Below are 27,683 nucleotides of genomic sequence, written 5' to 3' on the forward strand. Positions count from 1 at the left end.
TTTCAAAACCTACTGAAGCCTGCATATCACTATGTATAGTTCTTTCAATACAATTTGAGAATCTGAAGGTATAATTGTCAGAAAAAAATGGGGATGCTTCATACACGAGAATGTCTCGACGGGCATTCAATGTCCACATACGATATTAAAAATGGGTACCAGGCTGTCCTCTCACAGAAATGCATGGGACTCCTCAAGCCTGATTCTTGCTCAGCTTCATTGAGGAAGCACTTCTCAGCACCCAAATACACAGCAAACTTCTGTTCCTCAAAGGAGAAAGCAAAACTGTACGGAGTCCTTTGCCTGCTAAGATAATGCAACCAAGTCTTGGGCTGAGTAATTGGTGATGGAACCATCACTGACCTGTAGTGGTGTACTAATGACTAAGTAGAAGAGAGCCCAAAAGCTGTTTTACATCCTCAAGCATGCGTGCTGAAACGGCATCTGCCACCCATCAAACTGCCTTCCACTTGAACTTCCGGCAAATTGGCTTCTCGGCAACGCAAGAGCTTTCTTTCAGCATCACATGGACCCACCAAAAGGTCTGATTAATGTAGAAACCCTTCACCTTCGCTTGCAGGATCAGACTGCCAGCTGTACGGCGATTAGAAGTTTCTCATACACCTCTCGCACGGTCAGATCTTCAACCTGATGATTGATTTCCCAAAAACCACACAGTGTCAACAGTTTGTTATTGTGCACCTGCTTTCACGAAGTACTGGTGACTTTGAAGCTTCAATGCAAAAGACTTACCACTAGTAGCTTGGATTTGTTGTTCCATCCTCGTTGGAGAGTCATCTGAGTAAGCCTCAATCCTAGCACCTATACATGATATTAATATACACTGAAGAATTCAATTTAAAAATAAGGCCATCCATTCTTACCTTTCCCATGTATTCAAGCAGTTCATTGTTGGCTTCACCACGTGCTGCTGGTGCCGTTACAGTAACTCGGACATCATCTGCATTTACTCCTGTTAAACACGATGTCAGAAATCAAAATATTAATAAACAGCCAATCCGATAGCATGAGACGCACTAAAAATTGAAATAAACAGGCAAACACAAAATGGGCACAAAAAGACACTTACTGTTCAGTCTTTAAGAAAATAAATTACTGTTGATATTAACAGCTGACGATTGTTTCCACATTCATTACATGACATCCCAATATACTGTATTCTGATGTAGAATTGCCAATCATTTTATGCATTTTTTGATGTATTTTCTGCAAAGTATTCCTCTCCCACCCTTTCCATCCTCATGACAGTGAAATTGGGCACACTTTATCTTGCCCAGGCTCATCCAGCATTGCCTTGCTTCAGTCCCTCTATTTGGACAGCTCAATGCAGGTAATGTGGCTCACCATATTGCTGCTGATAAAACTAAGATGAATGGCTGTAAGTTTCTGGTACGTAGATGAGAAATCATCCAAGCAAACAAAGTGTTGAGCTTGATATCTCAACATTTATCGCATCCTTGCCCTAGCTATGAAGCCCCACCGCTATCACCCTCGATAGACATGATCAGTTCAACTTGTATCAGAGCTACAGGTTAGTAATCCAAGGTTCCATTAGAAATAAGGTTATTTAATTAGGTTTCAAATAATACCCCTACTGTGATTCTCTTTTCTAGAAGAGGCCTCCCAAGTTCCCGAGTCTATTGTACACCCAGTCGGCATCATAATAATGCCAACACAACCCACATCATCAAAAAGGGTGCATCTGTGATAAATATGAAGAGTCACCACCCACCCCAAATCGGGAAGTGCATCTCCTGGATGAGCCAACCCTACAATTGCCGGTCAATCTCCTTGTGCATGCAGACAGACACACAGAGGCTCATCCAGGAGATGCACATCCCGCTGACCAAAAGTTTAAGAACAACTAGTTTTTAAAAATCAACAGTCTAGCGAAAAAATAATAACGGAATACATACTTGTGATTGCAGCACGTTGTGCACGGTCTTCAACTTCAATGGCAACTTGAACTAAGCCCCCTTCCAGCTGTGATATACATGGGGGTACAGGAGCATCCTGTCATGTCAAAGATAATAAAGACAAAAGGACAATGTTAGTAACTTGAGGCATCATTGCAGACAAATCTATGTAGGGGTTAACATGCAAATTTGACATGAAAGCATAGCACAACCTGGGGATTAGTCTCTGCTGCCACTGAACTCAAAGCACCGTCAACAACATAGAGAAAGGGTGCTGTATCCAGATCTTCCTCCGAATAATAGCAAACAAATAATTCACAGCCTGTACACTTCAAGCGAAACTGCCTTTCAACTTTTCCTTCTCCTCCCCTGAGAGAATCAATAAATGAGGGTCTACAATACCCTACTACCTGCTTAGCATGCAGAGACATAATCCTATAGTTCCCAAAACTGCAAACTTCTATGCTGGTAATTATCGGTCAGTAGTCACTGACATTCTATGTTTTTATGATCAACCGACTCTTGCTTACTTTGTTTTCAACAATAATCTCCATATGGAATATGTCTTAAGTTGAACCTGAGCACCTTAGTGGATCTATGGGAAAGCCAATCAATGCTGTAATCATGTCACGTGTTGTATCTAAAAGCACACAATCAACCACGAAAGAGACAACCAATTCCAAAATTTAAAGACTTCAGTTCAAGCATTATGGAATGCACAGCATTGCCAAGAAACAAACATGAAAACCCCAGCTGGTGTGCAACAATGCTGCTAACGAGTAGCTGACCTCGGATTTAACACACTGAAATTACTTACTCCAGAACTGCCTTATTGACATGCTATACGATACTAGGGGAACAAGGTGAAAACTTTTTTGATGCAAAATTGTCTCAATAAGCTTTGAGTAAGACTAGTTCAAGGCTACAAAAGACTGATCGATCTGACCTCTTCAAAAATTGTTTGCCAGCTTGAGCAGCATTAAGCCTTGCAAGGTGTTTCTGCTTGTCTAATACATATGCTCTGTCAGTCTTCCGTCTTGGCATCTTCTGCAATTGAGTGTCTGTTCAACAATCACCACAATCTCAGATCTCTGTATCTAGCTGACGGCAACACCTTTGCACAAGCTAAACACCTCAGAAACAATTACAGCGAATCTTTTACAGCATGGTACGCAGATCAAATAACAGTACTGCATTATGATGCCTATAGAAGAAATGACAAATGATCTGAATAATTGCGCTCTAGCTTCTGGGTGAGCCAGAAAAAATACTCCAAATGACATAAATTATACAAGTAGCAAGAGAGACGGGTCACTTGTCAATATTCCATATCCAGAAACGTTTCGCAGTAAGAGCATGCTCTCTCTCTCTCTCTCTCTCTCTCTCTCTCTAATAAAAAGAGGAAAATGGTATAACCTTTCTATCACCGGTAGATTGGTTATGCCATTTCCCTCTTTAATAACAGGTCTTGAGTTCAACTCTCCTCGTCGGATAGATCTTTAAAGTCTCTTGGGATTGTTTCCTACAACGTTAAAACAATCTTCTTCTCCGGTGTGTGTGCGCGCGCGCTAATAAAAAGAGGAAAATGGTATAACCTTTCTATCACCCAAGTGTAGTAGATTGGTTATGTCATTTCCCTCTTGAATAACAGGTCTTGAGTTCAACTCTCCTCATCGGATAGATCTTTAAGGTCCCTTGGGATTGTTTCCTACGACGTTAAAACAATCTTCTTCTCGGGTGTGTGTGTGTGTAATGTGCGCTAATAAGAAGAGGAAAATGGTATAACCTTTCTATCACCAAAGTGTGGTAGATTGGTTATGCCATTTCCCTCTTTAATAACAGGTCTTGAGTTCAACTCTCCTCGTCGGATAGATCTTTAAGGTCTTTTGGGATTGTTTCCTACAACGTTAAAACAATCTTTTTCTCGTGTGAATATGTGTGTGTTTGTGTGTGCGCGCGCTAATAAAAAGAGGAAAATGGTATAACCTTTCTATCACCCAAGTGTGGTAGATTGGTTATGCAATTTCCCTCTTATATTACAGGTCTTGATTTCAACTGTCCTCCTCGGATCGATCTTTAAGGTCTCTTGGGATTGTTTCCTACGACGTTAAAACAATCTTCTTCTCGGGTGTGTGCACGCTAATAAAAAGAGGAAAATGGTATAACCTTTCTATCATCCAAGTGTGGTGGATTGGTTATGCCATTTCCCTCTTGAATAATAGGTCTTGAGTTCAACTCTCCTCGTCACTAGATATTTAAGGTCTCTTGGGATTCTTTCCTACATTGAGTCCACTTCCTAGTATCCACCAGCTTGCTAAGTGCGACGGGGGGACCTACATGATCTTGAACTGAACCTAGACATCCTTTTACTTTACGAGTTCCAATGCCGACCAACTTCCCGTCTGCGGGTGAAACTACCGTTCACATTGGCTATACAATGTCCGACCATTTGCAACTTCAAAAGGAGGGTCTCAAAAATTAAACAAAAATCATTGGAAAGAAACCAACAACTAAGGTTAGCAGTTGCCACGTCCTCGTGACATACAAGATTGGCCAACTCCCACTACGGTACATGATGTACGTAGCTTTTTGGGATTGTGTTCCTATTATCGAAGGTTTATCCGAGGCTTTGCTCAAGTAGCACGACAACTCCATGACCTAACAAGGAAGAAGGTTCCCTTTCATTGGGGATCGAGACAACGAGGAACCTTTGATAGGCTAAAGTATTGATTTAGCAGTGGATTGTGAAAGTAGACGGCTTAAGAATACAGAATTGCATGCCTGGATCTACGAGAAGGAACTTACGGTTGTGATTCACGCTTGTCTACCTGAAAGCAGTATCTTCTAGGAGCGGATTTTGTGATCAAAACCGATCATCAAAGTTTGCCGTATTTCCTTAAGCAACGGAAATTATCTGAGAAGCACATAAGATGGGTCAACTTTTTGCACTTCCAAATCCTTCATACGGTTGGGAGTAAGAATGTGGCTGCGGACGCATTGTCTAGACAACCTATGGTGAATGCAGTTACTTCTGTATTTCACCAGGAACTGGAATCACTTCTAGATTTGTACCAGAATGACCCAGACTTCTCTTCCTTTTGGAGGAAGTTATAGAACACAAAGAATAAATATCTCTATTCCATTCGGGATGGTTACCTCTACCACCACCAAGCAGTTTGTGTGGCAATACCATTGAGGAAGAAAATCATGAAAGAAGCACATGCTTCGCCTTATGCGAGTCATCGGGGTATTCTCCCTATGACTTTAGCATTGGACATATATTTTTTTTGGTCGAGCCTTAAAGCGGACATTGATCAAAATGTTAGGAAATGTTTGGTTTGCCAAAAGGTAAAGTACGATCAACATCAGATGCCTGGGTTACTCCAACCTTTGTCTATACCTGATCAACCATAGGAGAGTATTGCCATGGATTTCATTACGGATCTCCTAAAGACTCAAACTAGAAATAATGCGATCTGAACCATTGTGGACAAATTTAGCAAGCAAGCACACTTTATTCTAATCATGCAAACGATCAAAGCAGATCATATGGCTAGGATTTTTCTAGCACAGATCTTTAAGCATCATGGGATACCCAAGTCTGTTGTGAGTGATAGAGATCCCATGATACGAATTTTTTGGCGTGCTTTGTTTAATAATCTTGGTACGAAGTTAAATTTTTCTTCTGCATATCATCTTAAAACGGATGGACAAAGTAAGATTGCTAATTCCACAGTGTTGGATATGTTGAAATCTTGTGTGTCAAACAGATAGTCTGATTGGGAGAAGTATTTGCCTCTTGTCCGTATAACAATACGATACATTCATCTGCAAGGAAAGCACCCTTTGAGATTCTTTATGATAAACCTTTGCTTCCACCGATCCTTGTAACTAAGGATAAGATTTTTGCAGCGGATGAGTTTGTCCGAGATATGGACACGGCCTGCGGGCAAGTTAAGAGAGCAATTTTGCGCTCTTAGGAAAAGGTAAAACTTTCCAATCGTTATATGGGCCGTTTTAAGATAATTGTAAGAGCCCTGCGCAAGTAAGAGTGTCTATTCGTGATTCAATACTTCAAGAACTTGATAAAATATTAATCACGCACTTCAAAGTGACGAAAGACAAAATGAGGGTTGAAGATGGTGGGCAAACTCCTCTTCTCCCTCCGAAGGAAATAGATTTCTACTCAATCCAAGTACCTTAGGAATGAGCTCACTTACAATCAACCCGAGAGTGAGTTTAAGTAGACTCACACTGGTAGATCATGCAAGATGCAATGTGCACATCCATAAATGCAAACATAACTAGACTTCTCAAACATATGTACAAAGATAAAATCCAGCTATTGCATATAATAGAGAAGAGATCCAGTGTCTTGGTTGCTTGGAGGATGAATAAAAGAGCGCAAAATTGAAGAGAAAAAGCTGAATTTTCAGATTTATAGATTGGCTGTCCGGTAGCAAATGGTGAGGGAAAAGAGCTTAGAAATTCAAGACGAAAGCTGAAATTTCAGATTTACAAGTTTGTTGCCTTGAAAATAGCAAGCTAGAGAGAGAGAGAGAGAGAGAGAGAGAGAGAGAGAGAGAGAGATGGTTTCTTGAGGATGAGGGAATAGTAGACGTAGAGAGAAGGGGCTTCGTAGGCTGATGGTAGAGGAAAATTCAGCATTTAGGAGATGATGAAATGAGAGAGAAAGAAGCTTTATTTATAGGGAAGTTGCCTCAAGAAGAAAAGGGAAAAGTTGAAGATGATTGTGACGAGTGTTTAGTAAGAGATACAGTTGGTGTGACAAGTGTCTACACACTTGTCTCTTCCTTTGAAAGCTTTTTGACAAGTGTCATCTTTTGGAAGTTGTGACAAGTGTCCCGTCACGTATCCTCCTTTTGAAACCTTCCTTCTAGAATCTATCTTCTAGAACCTCTTAGAATCTTCTAGAAGCTTCTATCTTGAAACTGCTAAAAACATACGTCAATATGGATATCAAATGAAAGCTCTTTCTAAGTACAATATGACTTGGTTCAAAACATACATATAACACTTCTATGAGGAGATAAAAGCATTCAATGTAATCAGCCCCACACATGCATAATGCGCAATCTTCATGTCTTATTGATTGTATTTGTCTTTTCTAGCGGATCTAGCCCACACTCCAAGGCATCAATCCTTTCTGTGTGCAAGTATGACCCTGATATGCATGAGCTACATGTCACAGGCGTCATTTCAAGTTATCTCGGTGGGAGTGTGCATTATCAATGTTCTAACCCACTGCGGGGTCCACCTTAACTTGTGACTACTCATCGGTGGCCATCCTAAATGCACTATTCGACGTACCTTGAATTCAAAGAGGAAAACAATTTTCAAAGGCAAAAATAAGCATTATCACAAAAAGGATACAAGGTTTGTTTTCAATTCAGTTGTGACAACTCACCAGCTCTTATTCAATTGAAAAGCTTCTTCATAATGTCGAAGGATGTCAGGATATTGCTTCATGAATTCTTTATCCACCCACTTTGCATCTATCGTGGGTAAATTTTTGAATTTGAGCAAAAACTTACAGACTACAAGACCGCTTCTTGTAGTTTGATCCTTATGAAATAGAATCTGTTCAGGTTCAATAATTTGCTCTGTTTCTTCGACTTTTGGAGGGTCTTCAATGATGGGTTCTTCTAGTATTGCTTCCACGTAAGGTTTTATCAAGCTTACATGAAATGCATTATGTATCCTCCAATGAGTTGGAAGGCCGGGTCTGTAACATACTTCATTGATTTTCTCAATCACTTTGAAGGGTATCTTTTGGAGAGCTTTGGAAAAATCTTTGTTTGCCTTGAGCTTTGCTTCAACCTGTTTTTATCAAACTTTAGTAGGACATTGTCACCTTCTTTAAAGACCAAATGTCTTCCTCGCTTGTCTGCTTGCTTCTTTTGTCGTTCTTGAGCTACCTTGATAGTAGCTTTCGCTTGATTCATGGCTGTCTTCAAATGACAAATTTATCAATTGCAAAAATTTTATCCTTTGTGCGAATGATAGGTGGAGGTATTACTCTTCCTTGATTTATTTGGGGCATTCTTGTTGACGAGTGTATCGTATTGTTGTAGACAAACTTGTTAGGTGCAGCGGAATGATTGTTTGCGCTTTGCTCAAGATAAGTACTCCGAACTGTGCTCAAGGTTCCTTTTGTTCTTATGGAAGGTAGAGCCTTCCGTTCTTAATGAGAGAATGCTATGATCACAAACAAAGTGAATGGACACTGTGCGTGCAAGTGTATGATACTTTTGTTGGAAAGTCACTTAAATTAATAAGTGAAAAATGTCAAAAATAGGAAAAATAGGCTAAATGCACTGAAAAAATCCCATAATTGATTCTAATGGATTCTGATGGGAATACCAATGATCATGTTGTGTGCAACCAGAGGATATGCATATATACCAAGTGACTGGGCATGCACGGTCTACGAATAGACTCACAAAAGTGCCAGATCACTTCTAATCTAGATTGACTGATCTGACTGAACCCTGATCATGCTGTAGCTTGTCCACGGACACATAGGGTTGGATGTGTCACGTGACATCCCCTCCTTTTCAAAGTGAGGTACTGGTACCGAACTATATGGCGTCGAGAGAGATCGCCAATAGCATCCGAAATCCTGGAAGGGACTCTGATGTGTGGGTCATGCGGTACTTGAACTTCATAAAGGTCTGCAACGCTTGCTTCTTTGGGCCGCGCCGAAAGCGACACAAAGTCTTTTGTGGCTCCTTCAATGCTTCAACTTTGTCGAGATTCATGCTTCTTTCTTCTTCAAGAATCTCCATGGCTGAAAATTCCTGAAACCATTTCCAACACAAAACCATGAACATACCTATTCCATATAAAGTGAGTGGAAAAAATTGTATCTTCCTCAAAGACTGTGCATGCAATGTAGATGAACATAGAGACGGAGTGACAACCCGTTCATCAAACACATGCAAACAATGAGATTGAATCTTTTCTTTCTGATCTAAATCAATCAACTGTGGCAAAACACAATGGAAATGCCTATGCTTGATGCTCAATCTTTCTTGTGCTCTTTCGGAAAATGTGTCAAGCCAAGGAAGAGACATGAAATGTGCCTTCCTTGAATGCATACATTTCAGCTTTTCATGAACAATCCGCATACATTCGTGCTCATTCATGAGTGAAACGTGCTCAACATACAATATGTCATGCCTAGGAAAAGGGATCACATAACGATGCTGACTAAAATACAGGAAACGATCACGAATGAAACATTCGAACAATGCATGCGTATCAATCATGCGAACACATAATAATTCCTGTGAGGGTTCCTTGAACCTAGGCTCGAGAGCCAAGATCGGTTCTTCCTGAAGGATCGAATCGTCCTGTAGGGGTTCTTTGGACCTCGACTCGAAAGCCAAGATCGGTTCTTCGTAATTGGTCGAATCTACAACGAGGTTAGCTTCGCTAGAAAAAGCATCCACTAACACATCATCCTTGTGAACAATCACATCATCTTCATGCAACTCATCATGCTTGTGAGAAATCACATCTTGATCATGCAAATCATCATGCTTATGAGAATTCACATCTTTATCATGCAAATCATCATGCTTATCATTGTCAACCAAATCATCATGCAAATCATTGGCATTCAAATCATCATGCTCATCATTATCATTCAATTCATCATGCTTCTCAGAATCATGCACATCTTGTGTGTCATGCTTTGGAGAAGAAGAGACTGAGAGTCTCCTTTTCCCGAATCTCTTGCATATGTGTCTGAGCTTGAGAAAAGAGTCGCAATAACTCTTCCCTTCTTGCTTTGATCTCGCGATCAAATTCTGCTTGTCTTGCATTGTTCTCTGCTTGTCTTTCTGCTTTGTCTTCTACGTGTCTGCATTCCATTTCTGCTTTTCTTTCTCTGAATTCACGATCCAATTTGGTTTGTCGTTCTTTGGCTTCCAAGCGTGCTTGCTCGCGCTCGCGCTATAACTGCCATTCTTGCAGCATTTCTTGCTTCGCGTTGTAAATTCTGTTCCATAAACAACAACTCCAACTCCTCCATTGGAGGTAGTGCAATCGTTGTCGTAGATGGGGAAGAGGGAGGGTCGGAAAAACCTCCTAATGGGGAAAATTCTTCTTCGCCTCTCTCATGCTCATCACCTCCAAGCGAAGTATCCATTTCGCTTCAAGTGATGACCATTCTGAAGTCGTGGGTTCTTGTGGTCTTGGGTTCTTAAGTTCACAAGGAACTTGGGTTCTTGGGGGTCTTGGTTCTTGAGGTTCTTGAGATTTTCTTTCGCTTGCAATCTATGTTTGAGAAGGATCTTCTCTTCACCCAAGTTCGACTCCTTTCTACGGGCGCACCCCTTGGGGCCTTGCGCTCACACCAAGGTTGCTTTTTCCCACCTCACGACGATTGGCCGGCTGCTAAGTGCACGGTCCGCTCTAAATGAGTGAAAAGAGACACAAGGGGAGGCTGGACAAGCCCTTCTTTCTTGGGATTCCTGTCACTCTTCAAAAAACACAATTAGGAATCGACACGCCCAAGAGAACTTGGGTTTGTGCGACCGCAACAAGCAAAAAAATTTATTGTGATTCTTGTGGTTCTTTCCTTGAGTGATACAGAACACTACCAAAGCTCTGATACCAATGTTAGGTACAACGGAATGATTGTTTGCGCTTTGCTCAAGATGAGTGCTCCGAACTGTGCTCAAGGTTCCTTTTGTTCTTATGGAAGGTAGAGCCTTCCGTTCTTAATGAGAGAATGCTATGATCACAAACAAAGTGAATGGACGCTGTGCGTGCAAGTGTATGAGACTTAGAGATAGAGAGAAGAGAGATATGACACCAGAGACGTGAAACCCTCCTCCGAAGGCCCCACTCTCCTCGGCAAGAGTGGTCTACTTATTAATTGCACAATCTGGTACAAACTGAATGCATGGGACTGATGATGACCATGCTGTGTGCAACCAGAGGATATGCATCTACACTAAGTGATTGGGCATGCACGGTCTACGAAGACTCACAGAAGTGCCAGATCACTTCTAATCTAGACTGATTGGACTGACTGAACCCTGATCATGCTGTAGCATGTCCACAGACACAGGGTTGGATGTGTCACGTGACAGTGTAGCTTGTGTAGACTTTAGTGTTTTATGACAAGGAATAAAATGAGCTTGCTTACTGAATCTATCTATGATGACCGAAATCATGTCATTCCCTTGTGGTGTCCTTGGAATTCCTGTGATGAAATCCATGGTGATGGACTCCCAAGGACCATCTGGTACTGGCAAAGGTTATAATAATCCTGGAGCCTTTTGTCTTTCAAACTTTGATTTTTGACAAACCAGACATTTTTCGATGTAGTTGTGTGTATCCTTTCAAAGTGTTGGCTAATAGAAAAAAAGCGCTCTAAAGCACTTAGAGTGGTTGCCTATCCTCTATGTCCTGCATAAGGCGGTTCATGACTTTCTGTAAGTACTTTTTGACAAAGAGAGAGAGTGATGAATAGCCGATTATCCAATATGAGGTATCCATCTTTGATGGAGTAATTTGCATAAGGCCCTCTTTCTTGTAGCTTCAACCATATTGTTTGAAAATCAGCATCCCTCTCATAAGTATTTTTCATACCATGAAAGTCTTCATGATGAGCCACTACGATGGTTGAAATTCAGGGGACCCTTGAAAGTGCGTTTGCGACCACATTGTGCTTACCAGGAGTATATAAGATTTGAAGATGAAACATATACAAAAAGTTTTCCCACTTTGCATGCCTTTCCTATAAGTGCTTTTGAGTATTGAAATACTTCAAGCTTTGGTGATCAGTTCTTACAATGAAATCATTGCCTAAGAGAGAATGTTTCCATATCTTCAAAGCATGAACCACAGTCAAAAGCTCTTTCTCATAAAGATCATACCTCTTCTTTGCATCATTTAGGCGTCGGCTTTCAAAAGCTATTGCATGGCCTTCTTGATTCAGCACAGCACCAATGCAATTGCCACAAGCATCTACTTCAACCACGCATGGTTTTGCCAAGTCGGGGATGATGAGAACTGGGCTTGAAGTGAGTGCGATTTTCAGCTTTTGAAAAGATGCCCTCTCTTTCTCCTTTCATTGAAAAGAGCTACTCTTCTTGGTTAGGTCATGTAGAGGAGAAGCAATGTGGGCAAAATGCTTGATGAAGCGGCGATACTGAGAGCATAACCCTAGAAAAGATCGCACCTCGTGCACATCACGAAGATCTGGCCATTCTTGGAGTATTGTGATCTTCTTTGGATCCATTTGAATGCCTTCTGAAGAGATCACATGCCCAAGATAATTTATTTTATGCATGAACTCACTTTTCTTACCATTGATAAGAAGCTGGTTCTCATGAAAAAGTTGCAAAACAATTTCCAGATGTTGCCGATGCTCTTCTTCATGCTAAACACAAGAATATCATCAAAGAAAGTGCCAACATATTGGCGGTGACCTCTAAAGATACGTTCTATCATGCGGTTGAAAGTTGTTGGTGCATTAGGTAATCCAAAAGGAATCACCAAGAATACATATAAGCCAAAAGAAGTGTGGAAACCAATCTTGTGGGTGTCTTGTGCAATTACTCTGATTTGGTGATAGCCGCTCTTTAGATCAATTCTACTAAAAATCTTGGAGCCAACAAGGCAATCCAAAATATCATCGCTTTGTGGAATGGGAAACCTGTTCTTCACAGTTATTTTGTTGAGTGCCCGATAGTCGATACACATTTTGAAGGTGCCATCCTTTTTTCAAACAAGAAGAACCGGAGAACAAAAGGGTGAGCTACTAGGTTTAATCAACCCACGACTAAGTAGGTCTTCCACTTGCTTCCTGATTTCCTCTTGTTGAGGACACCTCACTCGATAAGGCGCAATGTTGGGAGGAGAGCTGCCATGGATGATATCTATTTATGATCTTCAAGCCTCCGCTTACGTCTACTTTGATCTCATACTTTTTGCCTTTATGGGTGAGCTCGATGGTCTTTTGAGAGTAGATGACTCAGTCCACTCTATGGTTCCAAGGCATGCCAAGTATGACATCTACGCCATCAAGATCTGCAATACAAAAGGTGTCTTGATTTTTGACACCTTGAAGCTCAAATTTAAGCTTGCCGATATGGAGTATAACTGTCTTCAACGTATCTTTGTCATCGGCATTTAGAGCTTGGTGAATCTCTATGGGTGTCTCCATGTCATCATTCTTCAAGCCAAGTGCTTTAGCTAAATTCCAAGAGATGAGATTCTCATTTGCTGTTGGATCGATTAAAAACAAAGCTTGCTTTCCTTGAAAATGTCCCCAAGCTTTAAGTAATTGGCGCATTGCTAGAGTATGGTTTGTATTGCCAACCACATCTCCTATAGCGTTGATTGTGACCATTGGCTTGGCTTTGTCTTTAGAAGAAACTTTGTTGTTTCCTTTGTCTGCACATTGTTTTGCTATGTGTCTTGCTTGACCACATTTGAAGCAATTTCCTTCTTTCATAAATTATTGTTTCTCTTTCTCGGTAAACTACTTCCTTTGAGGATACAAGGTTGAGCGAAACTGGGGAGCACCAGAAGATGAGTAGGGTTTCACCTTCTTTGGATTTGGTGCTGATTTTGTCCCTCTTGAGAGACTGAATTTGCCTCCCAATTGGTTGGCCTCTTCTTATTTCTCTTCAAAAGAGAATCTCCACTATTGTGCTCCAACTCAAATGTCGCAGCATGGTCTATGAGTTCCCTAATATTAGAGCAAGAGTAATGATTTAGAGGAGTGCGAAGTTTAAAATGCAAACCTCCCTACATCCTTTTTTAATTTTTTCAGAGTTGCCGATCTTCTTGAAATGTTTGACTTTCAAAAGTAGCTCCCAAAACCTCTTGATGTAGTCTTCCAAAGATTCATTTTTCATTTGCCACAAGCGGTCCCACTCCATCTTCACATCCCTCCTAAAATAGACAGGAAGAAATTGGATCTGCAACATGCGGACAAAACTTCTCCACGATCTTGGGGCAGCACCATCATACTCCAATCCCGTCCACCAAGTGTGAGCTAGATCGGTCAAATGTAAAGCTGCAAACTTAATCTTCTCCTTCTCTTTATACTTCTACGACCATACAATATTTAAAATTGACAAACAAATTTAAAAGATTAGGATTTCGTGAATCAATATCCGTACTAAACTTGATCTTCTTCTCAAGTTGTGAGAGTGACTTGGTCTTCTTCTTGTGCCTTCTTCCATACCTAGATCTCGAAGTAGAGGAGAACGAACTTGTCTCCCAAGATGACGAAGAGGGTAAAGAGAATCAATGTCTTTGCCTTTGATGAGATTTTTTGTATGAATGAGATGTCTTCTTGTCACTTGATAATGACCCTTCTGAAGATTCACCAGATGAATATGACGAAGAGGATGTACTTCGGCTTCGATGGCTTCTCTTCTTTAAGATAGAGCATCCTCTTTTGCCTTGTCCATTCTCCTTCTTCAAGGCTAACGGGCTTCATGATCGGCTCTTCCATTAGGATCGTGTTGCTTTGCTGGCTGCTCTTTCTTGGCTTCATTGGGCTTCTCGCCCTTGTCGAGTTTGAGAAGTTGTCCTCGAATGGAGCGGTTCTCCTCTTGCAAACTTTGAAGAGCTTGTAAGATAGCAGTGCTTGTATCTTCTATTAGTAAAATAAGAGATGCTCAGGCAAAGGTGCACACAAGCAACTATAAGCACTAGTAGCTTAGGGGTTGTCACGAAACGGGAGCGTACACGAGCACTTAAAAATCTGAAAATTATAATTCCTTGAAAACATGAGAGAAGGGAGAAGATCGACACAATATTGGGGACCAGAAGATGGGCTGGTCCCCCCCCGTTAAGAGTATTCTTTTATTCAGGGAGAATTCTTATACAAGCACGAGAACCCGAGGAAACCCCTCTGTTCTGTAGTCTTAGACCCGAAGGTCGTGCTTTCCCGTAAAGAGCTTGGGCACAAGGCCGTTCCTTCCCGTAAGGGACTTAGGCGCGAAGCCGTACTTTCCCGTAAGGGACTTAGGCGTGAAGCCGTACTTTCCCGTAAGGGACTTAGGCGTGAAGCCGTACTTCCCGTGAAGGGCCTTCCCGTAAGACGGGAGATTCCAGCAAAACAAACCACACAAAGCAATAATTCTCAATGCGTATCAACACATTATACCTGTCGCTCCTTGCTCGGAGAATTGACCTCCGTACTTAGTCGTCATGCGAACACTTGCAAGTTCCGTCGCCAGACTTTGCTCCAGAATCCCAGCGCTACCACTTTCTACTGCTCCCGGCGTCTGCACACTGAAACGCTGTCTACCCTTTTATAGGGTTTGACACCCGGTAGGAATAGGGGTCCAAAAGCAGAGCTTGGCGCTCCTAGAGAGAGGAGAGAGAAAATCGTGTTTTCTAGAGAGAGGAGAGAGAGATCGCAATTCAGCCCCCCTGCCTTGGTTTTAGCGCTGGCTTTTTTTTTTAAGAGCCTTGCCTGCTTTATTTTATTAATAAAGGGGCCGGTCACTTTATAAAATAAAGTGTGAACATGTTCAAACTTTAAAAACTCACTCAGTTAGTGAAAACAATGCTACACGGACACATTCCAGGCGTCCACGGGTGCAGGACACGACACAGATGCAATGCAGACACAGACTCCTCGCGGGAAAACATCTGTCCTCCCGCGACTGTTCCTGCTTTTCGTAAAAAGCGTCATGGAACCCATCTTTATTCTTGTGCTTGCATTCTTACGAGTATTTTCTTGCTCAGTTCGGATTTCCTCCTTAGCCTACGGGATGCCCCCTTACTGATGCACCCGTCACCCATCATGTGACGCATCAAGGGCACTCGTAACCCGGCCCTTTCCACCGAACTTACGGAAACTCCTTCGCAATGTTTACCGTCACCCATCAAATGACACATCAGAGTTGTCCGTTCCTGATGGCAATTCCTGTAGCTACAATCTTTTAACAGTTCTTAGTGCACATAATAAAATATCATAAAAAAGAAAAGATTAATCATAAGAAAATAGTCCAATTAGCAACATCCCTCTGGCTTCTAAACAGTTGACCTCAACTGTAGTGCTTGGACATATACCTCCAGTATCTCGGGATAAGCTGCTAATTCCTCCTGCGTCATCCACTGAGCATCTAGATTCGAATAGTTCTTAAACTTAACAAAATACTTCCGTGTTATCTATCCGGATTTGAGAGACCGCTCCTGATGACTTACTATCTGCTACGGTTGGAGTATTTCTTCTGTTTCCTCAACCTCAGGAGGTTCCTCACCACTAGGTTGGCTTGGAGGCGGTCCCACATACGGCCGGAGTAAACTGACATGGAAAGCATTATGGATCTTCCAATTAGGCGGTAGCTCTAATCGGAAAGCGACATCATTCACTCGCTCAGTAATCTTAAACGGCCCATAATAACGGGTAGAAAGTTTTACCACTTTCCCCTTATGAGACGCTTGTTTCTTAAGTCTTGCCTCCTCAAACTTGAGTAAGACTAATTGTCCGATTGTTAAGTCTAGATTCCTTCTGTGCTTGTCTGCAGCTTTCTTATGCTTTTCCTGAGAGCGTAGAATAGCTCTTCTAACTTGCCCGTAGGCGGTGTCCAAATCCCGGACAAATTCATCTGCTGCAAAGATCTTATCCTTAGTTAAAAGGATGGGTGGAAGCAAAGGCTTACCATAGAGAATCTCAAAAGGTGCTTTCCCCGTCGATGAGTGTATGGTATTGTTATACGCATACTCGACAAGAGGCAAATATTTCTCCCAGTCAGATTGTCGGTCTGACACATAAGCTTTTAACATATCCAATACTGTGGAATTGGCTATCTCACTTTGCCCGTCCGTTTGAGGATGGTAGGCAGATGAAAAATTCAGCTTTGTACCAAGATTATCCATCAAGGCACGCCAAAAATTTCCTGTCATGCGAGGATCTCGATCACTCACAATAGACTTAGGCATTCCATGATGCTTAAAGATCTGTGCTAGAAAGAGCCTAGCCATATGATCTGCTTTGATCGTTTTCTTGACTGGTATAAAGTGTGCTTGCTTGCTAAACCTGTCCACAATGGTCCAGATCGCGTCATTTCCAGTCTGAGTTCTAGGGAGGTCCATGATGAAGTCCATGGCAATACTTTCCCAAGGTTCATTAGGCACAGGCAAAGGTTGTAGCAACCCAGGCGTCTTATGCCGATCATACTTCACTTTTGGCAAACCAAGCATTCCCTGACATACTTATCAATGTCTGCTTTAAGGCTTGGCCAAAAGAAATATCTTTCCATTGCTAAGGTTGTAGGGAATCCATGATCTTCTTTCTTAATGGTTCCGCCACACATATGGCCTGATGGTGGTAGAGATAACCGTCCCGGATGGAATAGGGAAACTCATTCTCTCCACGATGTAGCTTTCCCCAGATGGTGGAGAAGTCTGGATCATTCGGATACAAATCCAGTAGTGCTTCTAATTCTTGGTGATACACCGAAGTGATAGCGTTCACCCTTGGCCGCCTAGACAATGCGTCTGCAACTACATTCTTACTCCCAGCCGTGTGAAGGATCTGGAAGTGGAACATAGACAAAAAGTTTGCCCACCTCATCTGCTTCTCAGATAGTTTCCTTTGCGTAAGAAAATACCGCAAACTCTGGTGATCAGTCTTGATCACAAAATCCGCTCCCAGAAGATAGTGCTTCCAGTTGGATAAGGCGTGAATCACAGCCGTGAGTTCCTTTTCGTAGATTGATGCATGCAACTCTGCATCCTTAAGCCGTCTGCTTTCGTATGCCACTACATGGCCTTCTTGGTTTAACACTGCTCCGATGCAATCGCCTGAAGCATCGCAGTGAACCTCAAAGGGTTTCCTTAAGTCAGGCACTATCAAAATAGGTCCATGGCTTAGCAAGTACTTGAGCCGATCAAAACCTCCTTGTTGTCTCGATCCCCATCTGAAAGGAATCTTCTTCTTTGTCAAATCATGAAGTGGTCCTGCTACATGAGCAAATCCTCGGACAAACCTTCGATAATATGAACATAATCCCAGAAAGCTACGTACATCATGTACCGTAGTGGGAATTGGCCAATCTTCTACCACTCGGATCTTGGTAGGATCCATACTCACTTGATTGTGAGAGACTATATGGCCGAGATAGTGTATCTCTGAGAGAAAGAACTCGCTCTTCTTTGCATTCACATGCAACTCATGCTTTCGCAATTCTTGAAACACTAAGTCCAAGTGCTTCCGATGTTCCTCTTCTGACTTAGAGAAGATGAGTATGTCATCGAAGAATACTCCCGTAAAAGCTCGATACGGGCTGAAAATGCGGTCCATCATGCGATTGAACGTCGCAGGAGCATCGATCAAGCCGAAAGGCATTACCAAAAATTCATATAGTCCAAAGGTTGTGCGGAAAGCAGTCTTATAGACATCCTCAGGGGCGATCCGTATCTGATGATACCCACTCTTTAAGTCTATGCGACTAAAGATACTTGCACCCTGCAACTTATCAAGTATATCATCAATCCGAGGGATTGGAAAGCGATTCTTGATCGTGATCTTGTTTAAAGACCTATAGTCTATGTACATTCGAAACGTGCCATCTTTCTTCTGCACCAGTAGAACTGGAGAGCAGTAGGGTGAAGCACTGGGCCGTACTAACCCTTTCTCTAGAAGCTCGTTGACTTGCTTCAAAATTTCCTCTTGCTGAGCAAGACTTACCCGATAAGGGGGTTGATTGGGAGGCGAGCTACCCGGTATGAGATCTATGCGGTGATCTTCCAGGCGTACCGGAGGGAGTTCATCAGGAAGTGTTTCCGTGAAACAATCCTTGTACTTTTCAATAAATTGAAGACGCTTAATTCCGAAACTAGAGAGAGAGTCCCTACTAGTTTTATCCTTTGCAAAAATCAAGTAAGCAGAAACACACTTCTTCATTTCTTTCTTGATGGAGATATGGCTTACAATTGGGAACTGCCAATCTCCTGCATCAGCTTGAATCTTTATTTTCTTACCCCCATGATCAAAAGTGAGGGTCTTTTCCACATAGTCGGGAATAGGTGTCATGTGAAAGTGCCATGGCATACCCAAGATGATATCACATCCCTTGATGGGTGCCATCAAAAATGATTCGCGGTCCTTGTACTCGCCAATCCGAAGATTGAGTTGTCCTTGCACGGGAGTTGCATTGGTTGTCAACCCCTCGAATGCCGATCCGGATGTAATTGGTGTGCCAAGCTGAGCCGGTGTAAGGCACAAACGTTTTGCAGTATCCAGGGAGATGAAGTTATCCGTGGATCCTGGATCATAAAGAATCAATACTCGCTGGTTGTTCAAAGACCCCCATCCCTTCAGAAGTTGACGCTTCCCTTTCTCCGTTTCTGTGTTTCCTTGAACATCTGGAATTGAGTTCGAGCTTGGTGGTGCGGGTTCCTTCCTTGCTTTCTCTTGCCTCGTAGAGGCTTGCTCTTGCCGTTGCTGCTTTAGCGGGCAATCCGGTTTCATATGTCCTTTCTCGCCACAGTAGAAGCATCTTCCTTCCTCTCTGAAAGTTTGAAGTTGAGTAGGAGAAAGATACTAAGTTCGCTTGCCAATGCCCTCTGGCTTCTTAGAATGATCATCGTCTCTCGATGGAGGACGTTTTCTTCCTTGGCTCCCATGGTAATCGTAGACCCCTCTTTGTCTTGCACGGTAAGTGCTATGCTCCATCTTTCTGGGCGTCCCAGTTGAGTGCAAATCCTCAGCAATGATTGCTGACTCCATCATCCTTTGAAGAGTATCATGCGGATACACCTTCATACTCTTTCGAAGCTGAGGTTGGAGACCCGCTTCGAACTTTCTTTTCTTTTCCTCGTCGGCAATCTTCATGAAGGGAGTGACCTTCAGAAGAACCGACCAATACTTGTCCACATAAGTCGTTACTCTTTCATGTTCCTTTTGGGCAAGCCAGTCCCATTCCTTCCATATGTCCTGCTCGAAGTCAGGTGGAAGAAATTGTTCATAAAATTCAGATTTGAAGCTCTCCCAAGTTCTGGCCTGAGAACCTTCCAAAATCTTGGCTAACCACCAATTACTTGCCGTTTCCTTGAGGTGCATCCCCACATGGCGTAATTTGGATTTTTCTGTGAAGTGCCCATTGGTAAAGGCGACTTCAAACTGTCTGATGAAGGACAGTGCTTTGGAGATGTCTCTCCGTCCGTTGTAGGTTTCGAACTTGATGTCCTTGTCGCCCGATTTGAAGACTCTCATGCGATGTTGAGACTTGCGACCATGCTTCTTGAATCGAGGCTTATCTTTAGGTTGATGTAGGGTAGTGGCAGTAGTAGCTGCTTCCTTCTTCTGACGAGATGATCGAGAAGTAGAAGTATAATCAGGAGAGTAAGATGCAGATGAGATAGAGATGTCCTTGCTCTCGTCTAGCAGAGAGAGCGCTTTTTCCTGGCCTTTCCTTGAAGTAGGCCGTTCATTCCGATCCGAAGATCCTTTGTGCACCTCGGCACGTTCTTCTGCTCTTTCCTCTTGTGGTCTCACGCCAACAGTGTTATCTGGATGCTTGGCTGCATCAGTTCCATTCGTTTTCTTCATTCCGCCCAAAAGCTTTTGGACGTCTGGCAACAGTAAGATTTGTTGCAACTCCGCAAGCTGAGCTTGCACTTGTTGAAGCTCCTCTTCAACGCTTCTCCCTTGGCTCGACATGGTTCTTCCCGTTCTTCCCGGAATCGTCCTTCTTTGCAGAGAAAGAGAGGAGTCCGAGCTCTGATACCACTATCACAAAACGGGAGCATACACGAGCACTTAGAAAATCTGAAAATTATAATTCCTTGAAAACATGAGAGAAGGGAGAAGATCGACACAGTATTGGGGACCAGAAGATGGGCTGGTCCCCCCCCGTTAAGAGTATTCTTTTATTCAGGGAGAATTCTTATACAAGCACGAGAACCCGAGGAAACCCCTCCGTTCTGTAGTCTTAGACTCGAAGGTCGTGCTTTCCCGTAAAGGGCTTGGGCACAAGGCCGTTCCTTCCCGTAAGGGACTTAGGCGCGAAGCCGTACTTTCCCATAAGGGACTTAGGCGTGAAGCCGTACTTTCCCGTAAGGGACTTAGGCGTGAAGCCGTACTTCCCGTGAAGGGCCTTCCCGTAAGACGGGAGATTCCTGCAAAACAAACCACACAAAGCAATAATTCTCAATGCGTATCAACACATTATACCTGTCGCTCCTTGCTCGGAGAATCGACCTCCGTACTTAGTCGTCACGCGAACACTTGCAAGTTCCGTCGCTAGACTTTGCTCCAGAATCCCAACGCTACCACTTTCTGCTGCTCTCGGCGGCTGCGCACTGAAACGCTGGCTACCCTTTTATAGGGTTTGACACCCGGCAGGAATAGGGGTCCAAGAGCAAAGCTTGGCGCTCCTAGAGAGAGGAGAGAGAAAATTGCGTTTTTTAGAGAGAGGAGAGAGAGATCGCAATTCAGCCCCCCTGCCTTGGTTTTAGCACTGGCTTTTTTTTTTAAGAGCCTTGCCTGCTTTATTTTATTAATAAAGGGGCCGGTCACTTTATAAAATAAAGTGTGAACCTGTTCAAACTTTAAAAACTCACTCAATTCGTGAAAACAATGCTACACGGACACATTCCAGGCGTCCCCGAGTGCAGGACACAACACAGATGCAATGCAGACACAGACTCCTCGCGGGAAAACATCCGTCCTCTCGCGACTGTTCCTGCTTTTCGTAAAAAGCGTCATTGAACCCATCTTTATTCTTGTGCTTGCGTTCTTACACGTATTTTCTTACTCAGTTCGGATTTCCTCCTTAGCCTACGGGATGCCCCCTTACTGATGCACCCGTCACCCATCATGTGACGCATCAGGGGCACTCGTAACCCGGCCCTTTCCACCGAACTTACGGAAACTCCTTCGCAATGTTTACCATCACCCATCAAATGACACATCAGAGTTGTTCGTTCCTGATGGCAGTTCCTGTAGCTACAATCTTTTAACAGTTCTTAGTGCACATAATAAAATATCATAAAAAAGAAAAGATTAATCATAAGAAAATAGTCCAATTAGCAACAGGGGTGAGGATCAAGCCAAAGCTCTGATACCACTGTAAGAGCCCCGTGCAACTAAGAGTGCCTATTCGTGATTCAATACTTAAAAGACTTGACAAAATATTTATCACACACTACAAAGAGACAAGAGGCAAAATGAGGGTTGAAGATGCCCCCCCCCGGAAGGAAATAGATTTCTACTCAATTTAAGTACCTTAGGATTGAGCTCAGTTACAATCAACCCGAGAGTGAGTTTAAGTAGACTCACACTCGTAGATCATGCAAGAAGCCATGTGCACATGCATAAAAGCAAACATAAGTAGACTTCTCAAACATATATACAAAGACAATATCCAGCTACTGTGTATGATAGCGAAGAGATCCAGCGTCTTGGTTGCTTGGAGGATGAATAGAAGAGCGCAAAATTGAAGAGGAAAAGCTGAATTTTGAAATTTATAGATTGGCTTCCTAATAGCAAATGGTGAGGAAAAAGAGCTTAGAAATTCAACATGAAAGCTGAAATTTCAGATTTACAAGTGTGCTGCCTTGAAAATAGCAAGCTAGAGAGAGAGAGAGAGAGAGACCGGGCCGTAGGGCGGTAGACTTTGGCTTTCACCCAAAACTTTACTTCAGACTTTAAGACACAGTGAAACTTTGTAAATAAAAACCTGTAACGGGAATTGACACTTCAAACACCCACTGCTTGGAACAGTGTTACCAAGCAGACGCCGACACCTGTTGGCCCCAAAGACTAGCGCCCCTTTCGGTATTTCTTTATTATATTCAAGAGGGAATAAAACCTATGATCTCCTACGAGCTGTCCCGATCTATGATCTAGGCACTTTGCAAAACCTGGACACTTTTGCAAAACATGGCGAGAATCTGTAGCACACTGAATTCTCTGTTTTCTGCCTTGAAAATGCGCCAGATCACCCGCACAGCAGTCCCCTCGCATCCCCGCACCTCCTAGGGTATTAGGGACCGTTTAGAGCCGAAACCCTTAACCTGCAAAAATACACAACAGGCTGTGTTTCCCTGTTTTGGGCTCCGTCTCGCGAGCCGGTCGCATCTGTAGCAAGTCCTCGACCTCCCGCACCTATAGGGCTACTTGCCCTTTGAATCGGATGAGATTTCTCGCGTGAAATCTCTCTGAATTCACCTGAGAAAAACTTGTAAACTTCTATAAGCTGACCCACTTTCATCGAGCTGAAATTCCCCTACTAACCCAATTTCGATAGCATAACCACAGTAGAAGTCACCACGGACAAAATCCCAAGTAAACAGTGACTTTCCATAACCATATGAACACTTTCACCTAGCTCTCACCAAGCTGTCCATGGCTGTAATTGCAGGTTTTTGACCCAATTTCACCAACATAACGGCGCAAAAATCCCTGTAGGTCAAAAGTACACATCAAGGACACTTTCCCTTGCTGTTTGAAAGCTTTCCAGTGAGCTGCAGGTCAATTTCAGTATGCCGTAATTCCTTGTTTTGTCACTGTAAGGTGCCCAAAGCCTTGTTTACGCATCTCGAGGCTTTTTCAAGACTCCCTTGGCATTGCCCCACAGTTAAGGTACGAAACCCTAAACCTACAGAAAACCACAACAGGTTGTAATTCTCTGTTTTGAATTGTTTTGGGCAGAGCGAGTATGTCTACGCGTGTCTTAGTCGCTCCCGCACTCAATGGGACAGTTTCCCTCTAAATCGGACGAGTTTTCATGCGAGGAAACTCTCCGTATTCGCATTCCTTCGCTATGGAACTGTGCGTACCTGAAGGGGATTAGCAATTAGCTAATCCGATTCCTGTACAGAAGACTCTTGCCTCGGCAATCGTGCATGAACCCACACAACTGTACATACAAATGAAAAGCCCTCGAGCGGGGCATCACGTTTCTGTATTCAAAAGGGGGGAGAGGGGTGTGAGAGCAGAATCATCACGCTACATAGTGCAAGGGAGAAGGCAAGCTTTCCATTAAAGCTTCAACTAATCACACACACACTATAAGTCATAGTGAGAGAGAAAGGCAGCCCCAAATTGCTTTTTGCGCCAAATCTTGGGTGAGGTGGCTGAGTTTGACTTTCTGTAGGCTCTGTTACTGCCAAGTGTCCACTATGCCTCTTTGACTTAATTTTCCTAGTACCCACCGACTTATAAGTGTAACGAGGGGGACCTAAATGACTTTGAATTGAGCCTAAACAACCTTTTACTGCTCGGATTCCAATGCCGATTGGCCCAACCATCTCGAGACGACCTACCCTTCCTAACCGCGTGTGAAACTCTCGACCATCGGCCGTTTAACACTGGCCACACGATGTCCGGTCATTTGTGACTTCAAAAACACTGTCCCAAAAATTAAATAAAAATCATTGAAAAGAAACCAACAACTAAGGTTTGCACTTGCCACATCCTCGCGAGAGAGAGAGAGAGAGAGAGAGAGAGAGAGAGAGAGAGAGAGAGAGATGGTTTCTTGAGGATGAGGGAATAGTTGATGTGTAGAGGGATGGTGATGGTAGTGAAGGGGCTTCGTGGGCTGATAGTAGAGGAAAATTCAACATCTAAGAGATTGGGAAATGAGAGGGAAAGAGGCTTTATTTATAGGGAAGTTGCCTCAAGAAGAAAAGGGAAAAGCTGAAAAGGATTGTGACAAGTGTTTAGTATCAAATAAAGTTGGTGTGACAAGTGTCCACACACTTGTCTCTTCCTTTGAAAGCTTTTTGAGAAGTGTCCACATACTTGTCTCTTCCTTTGAAAGCTTTTTGACAAGTGTCTCATCTTTTGGAAAGTTGTGACAAGTGTCCCGCCATGTGTCCTCCTTTTGAAACCTTCCTTCTAGAATCTCCCTTCTAGAATCTTCTAGAAGCTTCAAACTTAAAAACTACTAAAAACATATGTCAATATGGGTATCAAATGAAAGCTCTATGACTTTTGCTTCAAAACATGAATTCAACACTCCTATGAGGAGATAAAAGCATTCAATGTATTCTGCCCACACATGCATAATGAGCAATCTTCATGATCATGCCATCTTATTGATTGTAACCGTCTTTTCTAGCGGATCTAGCTCACACTCCAAAGCATTAATCCTTTCTGTGTGCAAGTATGATCCCGATATGCATGAGCTACATGTCACAAACGTCAATTCAAGTTATCTCGGTAGGAGTGTGTATTATCAATGTTCTAACCCACTACGGTGATCCACCTTAATTTGTGACTACTCATCGATGGCCATCTTAAATACACTATTCTACTTATCTTGAATTCAAAGAGAAAAACAATTCTCAAATGCAAAAATAAGCATTATCACAAAAAGGATACAAGATTTGTTTCCAATTGACTTGTGACAATAATTGACCAAGTAAACAATGTGACGTTCTGATTAGAGCTACCATCTAATTGGAAGATCCACAAAGCTTTCCATGTTAGTTTACTCTGGCTATATGTGGGACCACCTTCAAGTTAGCCTATTGCTGAGGAACCTCCTGAAGTTGAAGAAACGGAAGAAATACTCCAACCGAAGCAGATCGTTCGTCATTAGAAGCGGCCACTCAAGTCCGGGAAGATTACACGAAAGTAATTGGTAAAGTTCAATATTTATTCTAGTTTAGACGCTCAGTGGATGACCGAGAAGGAATTAGCATCTTATCCTGAGATTCTGGAAGGATATATACAAGCATTGACAACTGTTTAGAAGCCAGAGGGATGTTGCTAAAAAGACTATTTTCTTATTTTGCTGAGTAATTTCAATTTAATGAATTAGGATACTGATTGTGTGCACTTGAACCGTAAGGTTAGAAACTGTAGATCTACTAGAATTATTAAAAGCCATCAGGAACGAACAACTCTCATGTATAAGGGATGCGCAGACTTGGTGGTCAACTCTACTTTTGCATGGACAGGCACCCTGAACATGGGTGGGGTTCAAGAGACTATTTTCTTCTTTATGGTTGACACCAAAGTACGAACCAAAGATTTTGACAACTTGGTACTAGTTGATGATGACCAAAGTCAAGACACTTATGACCTACAACCAAAGAATCTCTCTCTCTCTCTCTCTCTCTCTCTCTCTCTCTCTCTCTCTCTCTCTCTCTCTCTCTCTCTCTCTCTCTCTCTCTCTCTCTCTAACTTGCTCGTTCAATTTGCTGACAAAGGCACTCTCAAGTGAAAGCGTCTGGCAAGACACAGCAAGGTGTAGAGTCCCATGTTGTATCCTGAATGACCACCAAGGCCTTGCCTACCAACTTCCAAGGATAACTGCAACGAAGACCAACGGCAAAGCTTGTGGCGTATCAATTGCATAGTTGGAGCAAACTGATGTAAAAGCACTACATCAACTCTGATATGAATACCCAAGTATCTACATGTTTTAACCCAAGGCCAACAAGGTAAAACCATTTGAAACTCCGCAATGGCAATCATAGTACATACACACTCACCAATTACCAAAAGAAGTGCCAGCCAAACGACACCGGGAGAAGGTCACCAAGCATCAAGAGTAAATGTTACAAACGGGGCATAGAGCAATGCGCCATCTGCATACTCTCGAAAAATAATCCAAATAACCTAGTATAATCCATAAGGCATCTTCAAACCTCGAATCCTATGATATGCAACCTTGCCTGAAGTGGAAAACCGTCAAAGGCATTGTGAATGTGCTAGTGTTGTTATTCATAATGAATTTTTCAATCGGGAAGGAGTGTAAGCATTGTTTAGAGCAAGGTAAAGTGACCATTTAAAGTTTGGGACCCCTTATCAAATATATAACGATTCCTATCTTGTCATGCTTGGCGTCAGGTTGAAAGACCTTATAGGTCTACTACTATAATATATATGGTGCGTATCTTTCAAAAAAATACATAAGAGTTGTAGATCTCTTTCATTGTTACAAATGCTTTATAACCATCACAAAAAATCCTTCCCTACCATTTTCCGAGTGCAAAAACTGTGTGTGTGTGTGTGTGTGTGTGTGTGTGTGTGTGTGTGTGTGGTCTGGGACAAGAACTTCCAATGATGAGCACCTCCAATGTGTGTGTGTGTGTGTGTCTGTGTGGGTGTGGGTGTGGGTGTGGTCTGGGACAAGAACTTCCAATGATGAGCACCTCCTCTGTGTGTGTGTGTGTGTGTGTGAGACAAGAACTTCCAATGATGAGCACTTCCAAACCAAATGCCTGCAGTCATCATGTGGGGGGATGGCGTGAAGATATAGCAATGTTGGGCGTTCAAATTACAACGCTTTAAGTCGAGTAGTGTGCGTGCGCGCGCGTATAAGAAGTGGAGATGAACCTGTGATGAGCACGTGTGATCCACAATGCTTGCAGTAGTAGACATAGAGATCAGACTCGGGGCCATCTGGGGCTGCATCCTCGCTGGAGTAGGTGTGCGTCGTTCGTTTTGGCATTCTCCACCCTTTCTCTGCACCAGCGTTCAAGAAGTGCAAGCTAGCCTAGTAGCAAGATGTTCAATTGTTCTCTACTTTATTTGGCCTCGATTTTGCCACGTGCGCATTGATTTGCCTTCTCTATCAGAGGTGAATCGCACCTTTGGTGAGTGGGAGGAAGCATAGAGGTCGCACCAACAAGCAAAGGCGCAAGAAGAGACTTTTATGGAGAAAAGTTCGGCTTCTGTTAGGAGGGCTGTGTTACAAACGGGGACATACTATCTTTTCCAAAATTATAGCCTAATACTTCACTTTTTCTTGGTGGGTTTCTACTTTCACGCAA

At 42.7% G+C, this 27,683-nt stretch overlaps 1 protein-coding gene across 2 annotated transcripts; it reads right to left on the reverse strand.

Annotated features, from left to right (window-relative positions):
• LOC147426268 (UPF0235 protein At5g63440) lies at positions 1-27,489 on the reverse strand. Of its 2 annotated transcripts, none has more exons than XM_086497907.1 (7): positions 27,247-27,484; positions 2,884-2,998; positions 2,150-2,306; positions 1,938-2,034; positions 885-973; positions 754-822; positions 1-648 (listed from the first exon to the last, which is right to left on the reverse strand). In XM_086497907.1, exons 1-7 carry the CDS (start codon positions 27,359-27,361, stop codon positions 583-585), a joined length of 708 nt encoding a protein of 235 aa, XP_086354033.1. In that variant the 5' UTR covers positions 27,362-27,484; the 3' UTR covers positions 1-582. The 2 variants fall into 2 exon arrangements, 1 of the variants encoding a protein (XP_086354033.1); XR_015186107.1 differs by having other exon boundaries at positions 577-648; positions 754-815; positions 27,247-27,489.
• Positions 27,490-27,683: the final 194 nt, after the last annotated feature.

This window comes from Adiantum capillus-veneris, chromosome 24 (assembly GCF_014529385.1).
Source record: "Adiantum capillus-veneris isolate H3 chromosome 24, ASM1452938v2, whole genome shotgun sequence".
Lineage (NCBI taxonomy): Eukaryota > Viridiplantae > Streptophyta > Polypodiopsida > Polypodiales > Pteridaceae > Adiantum > Adiantum capillus-veneris.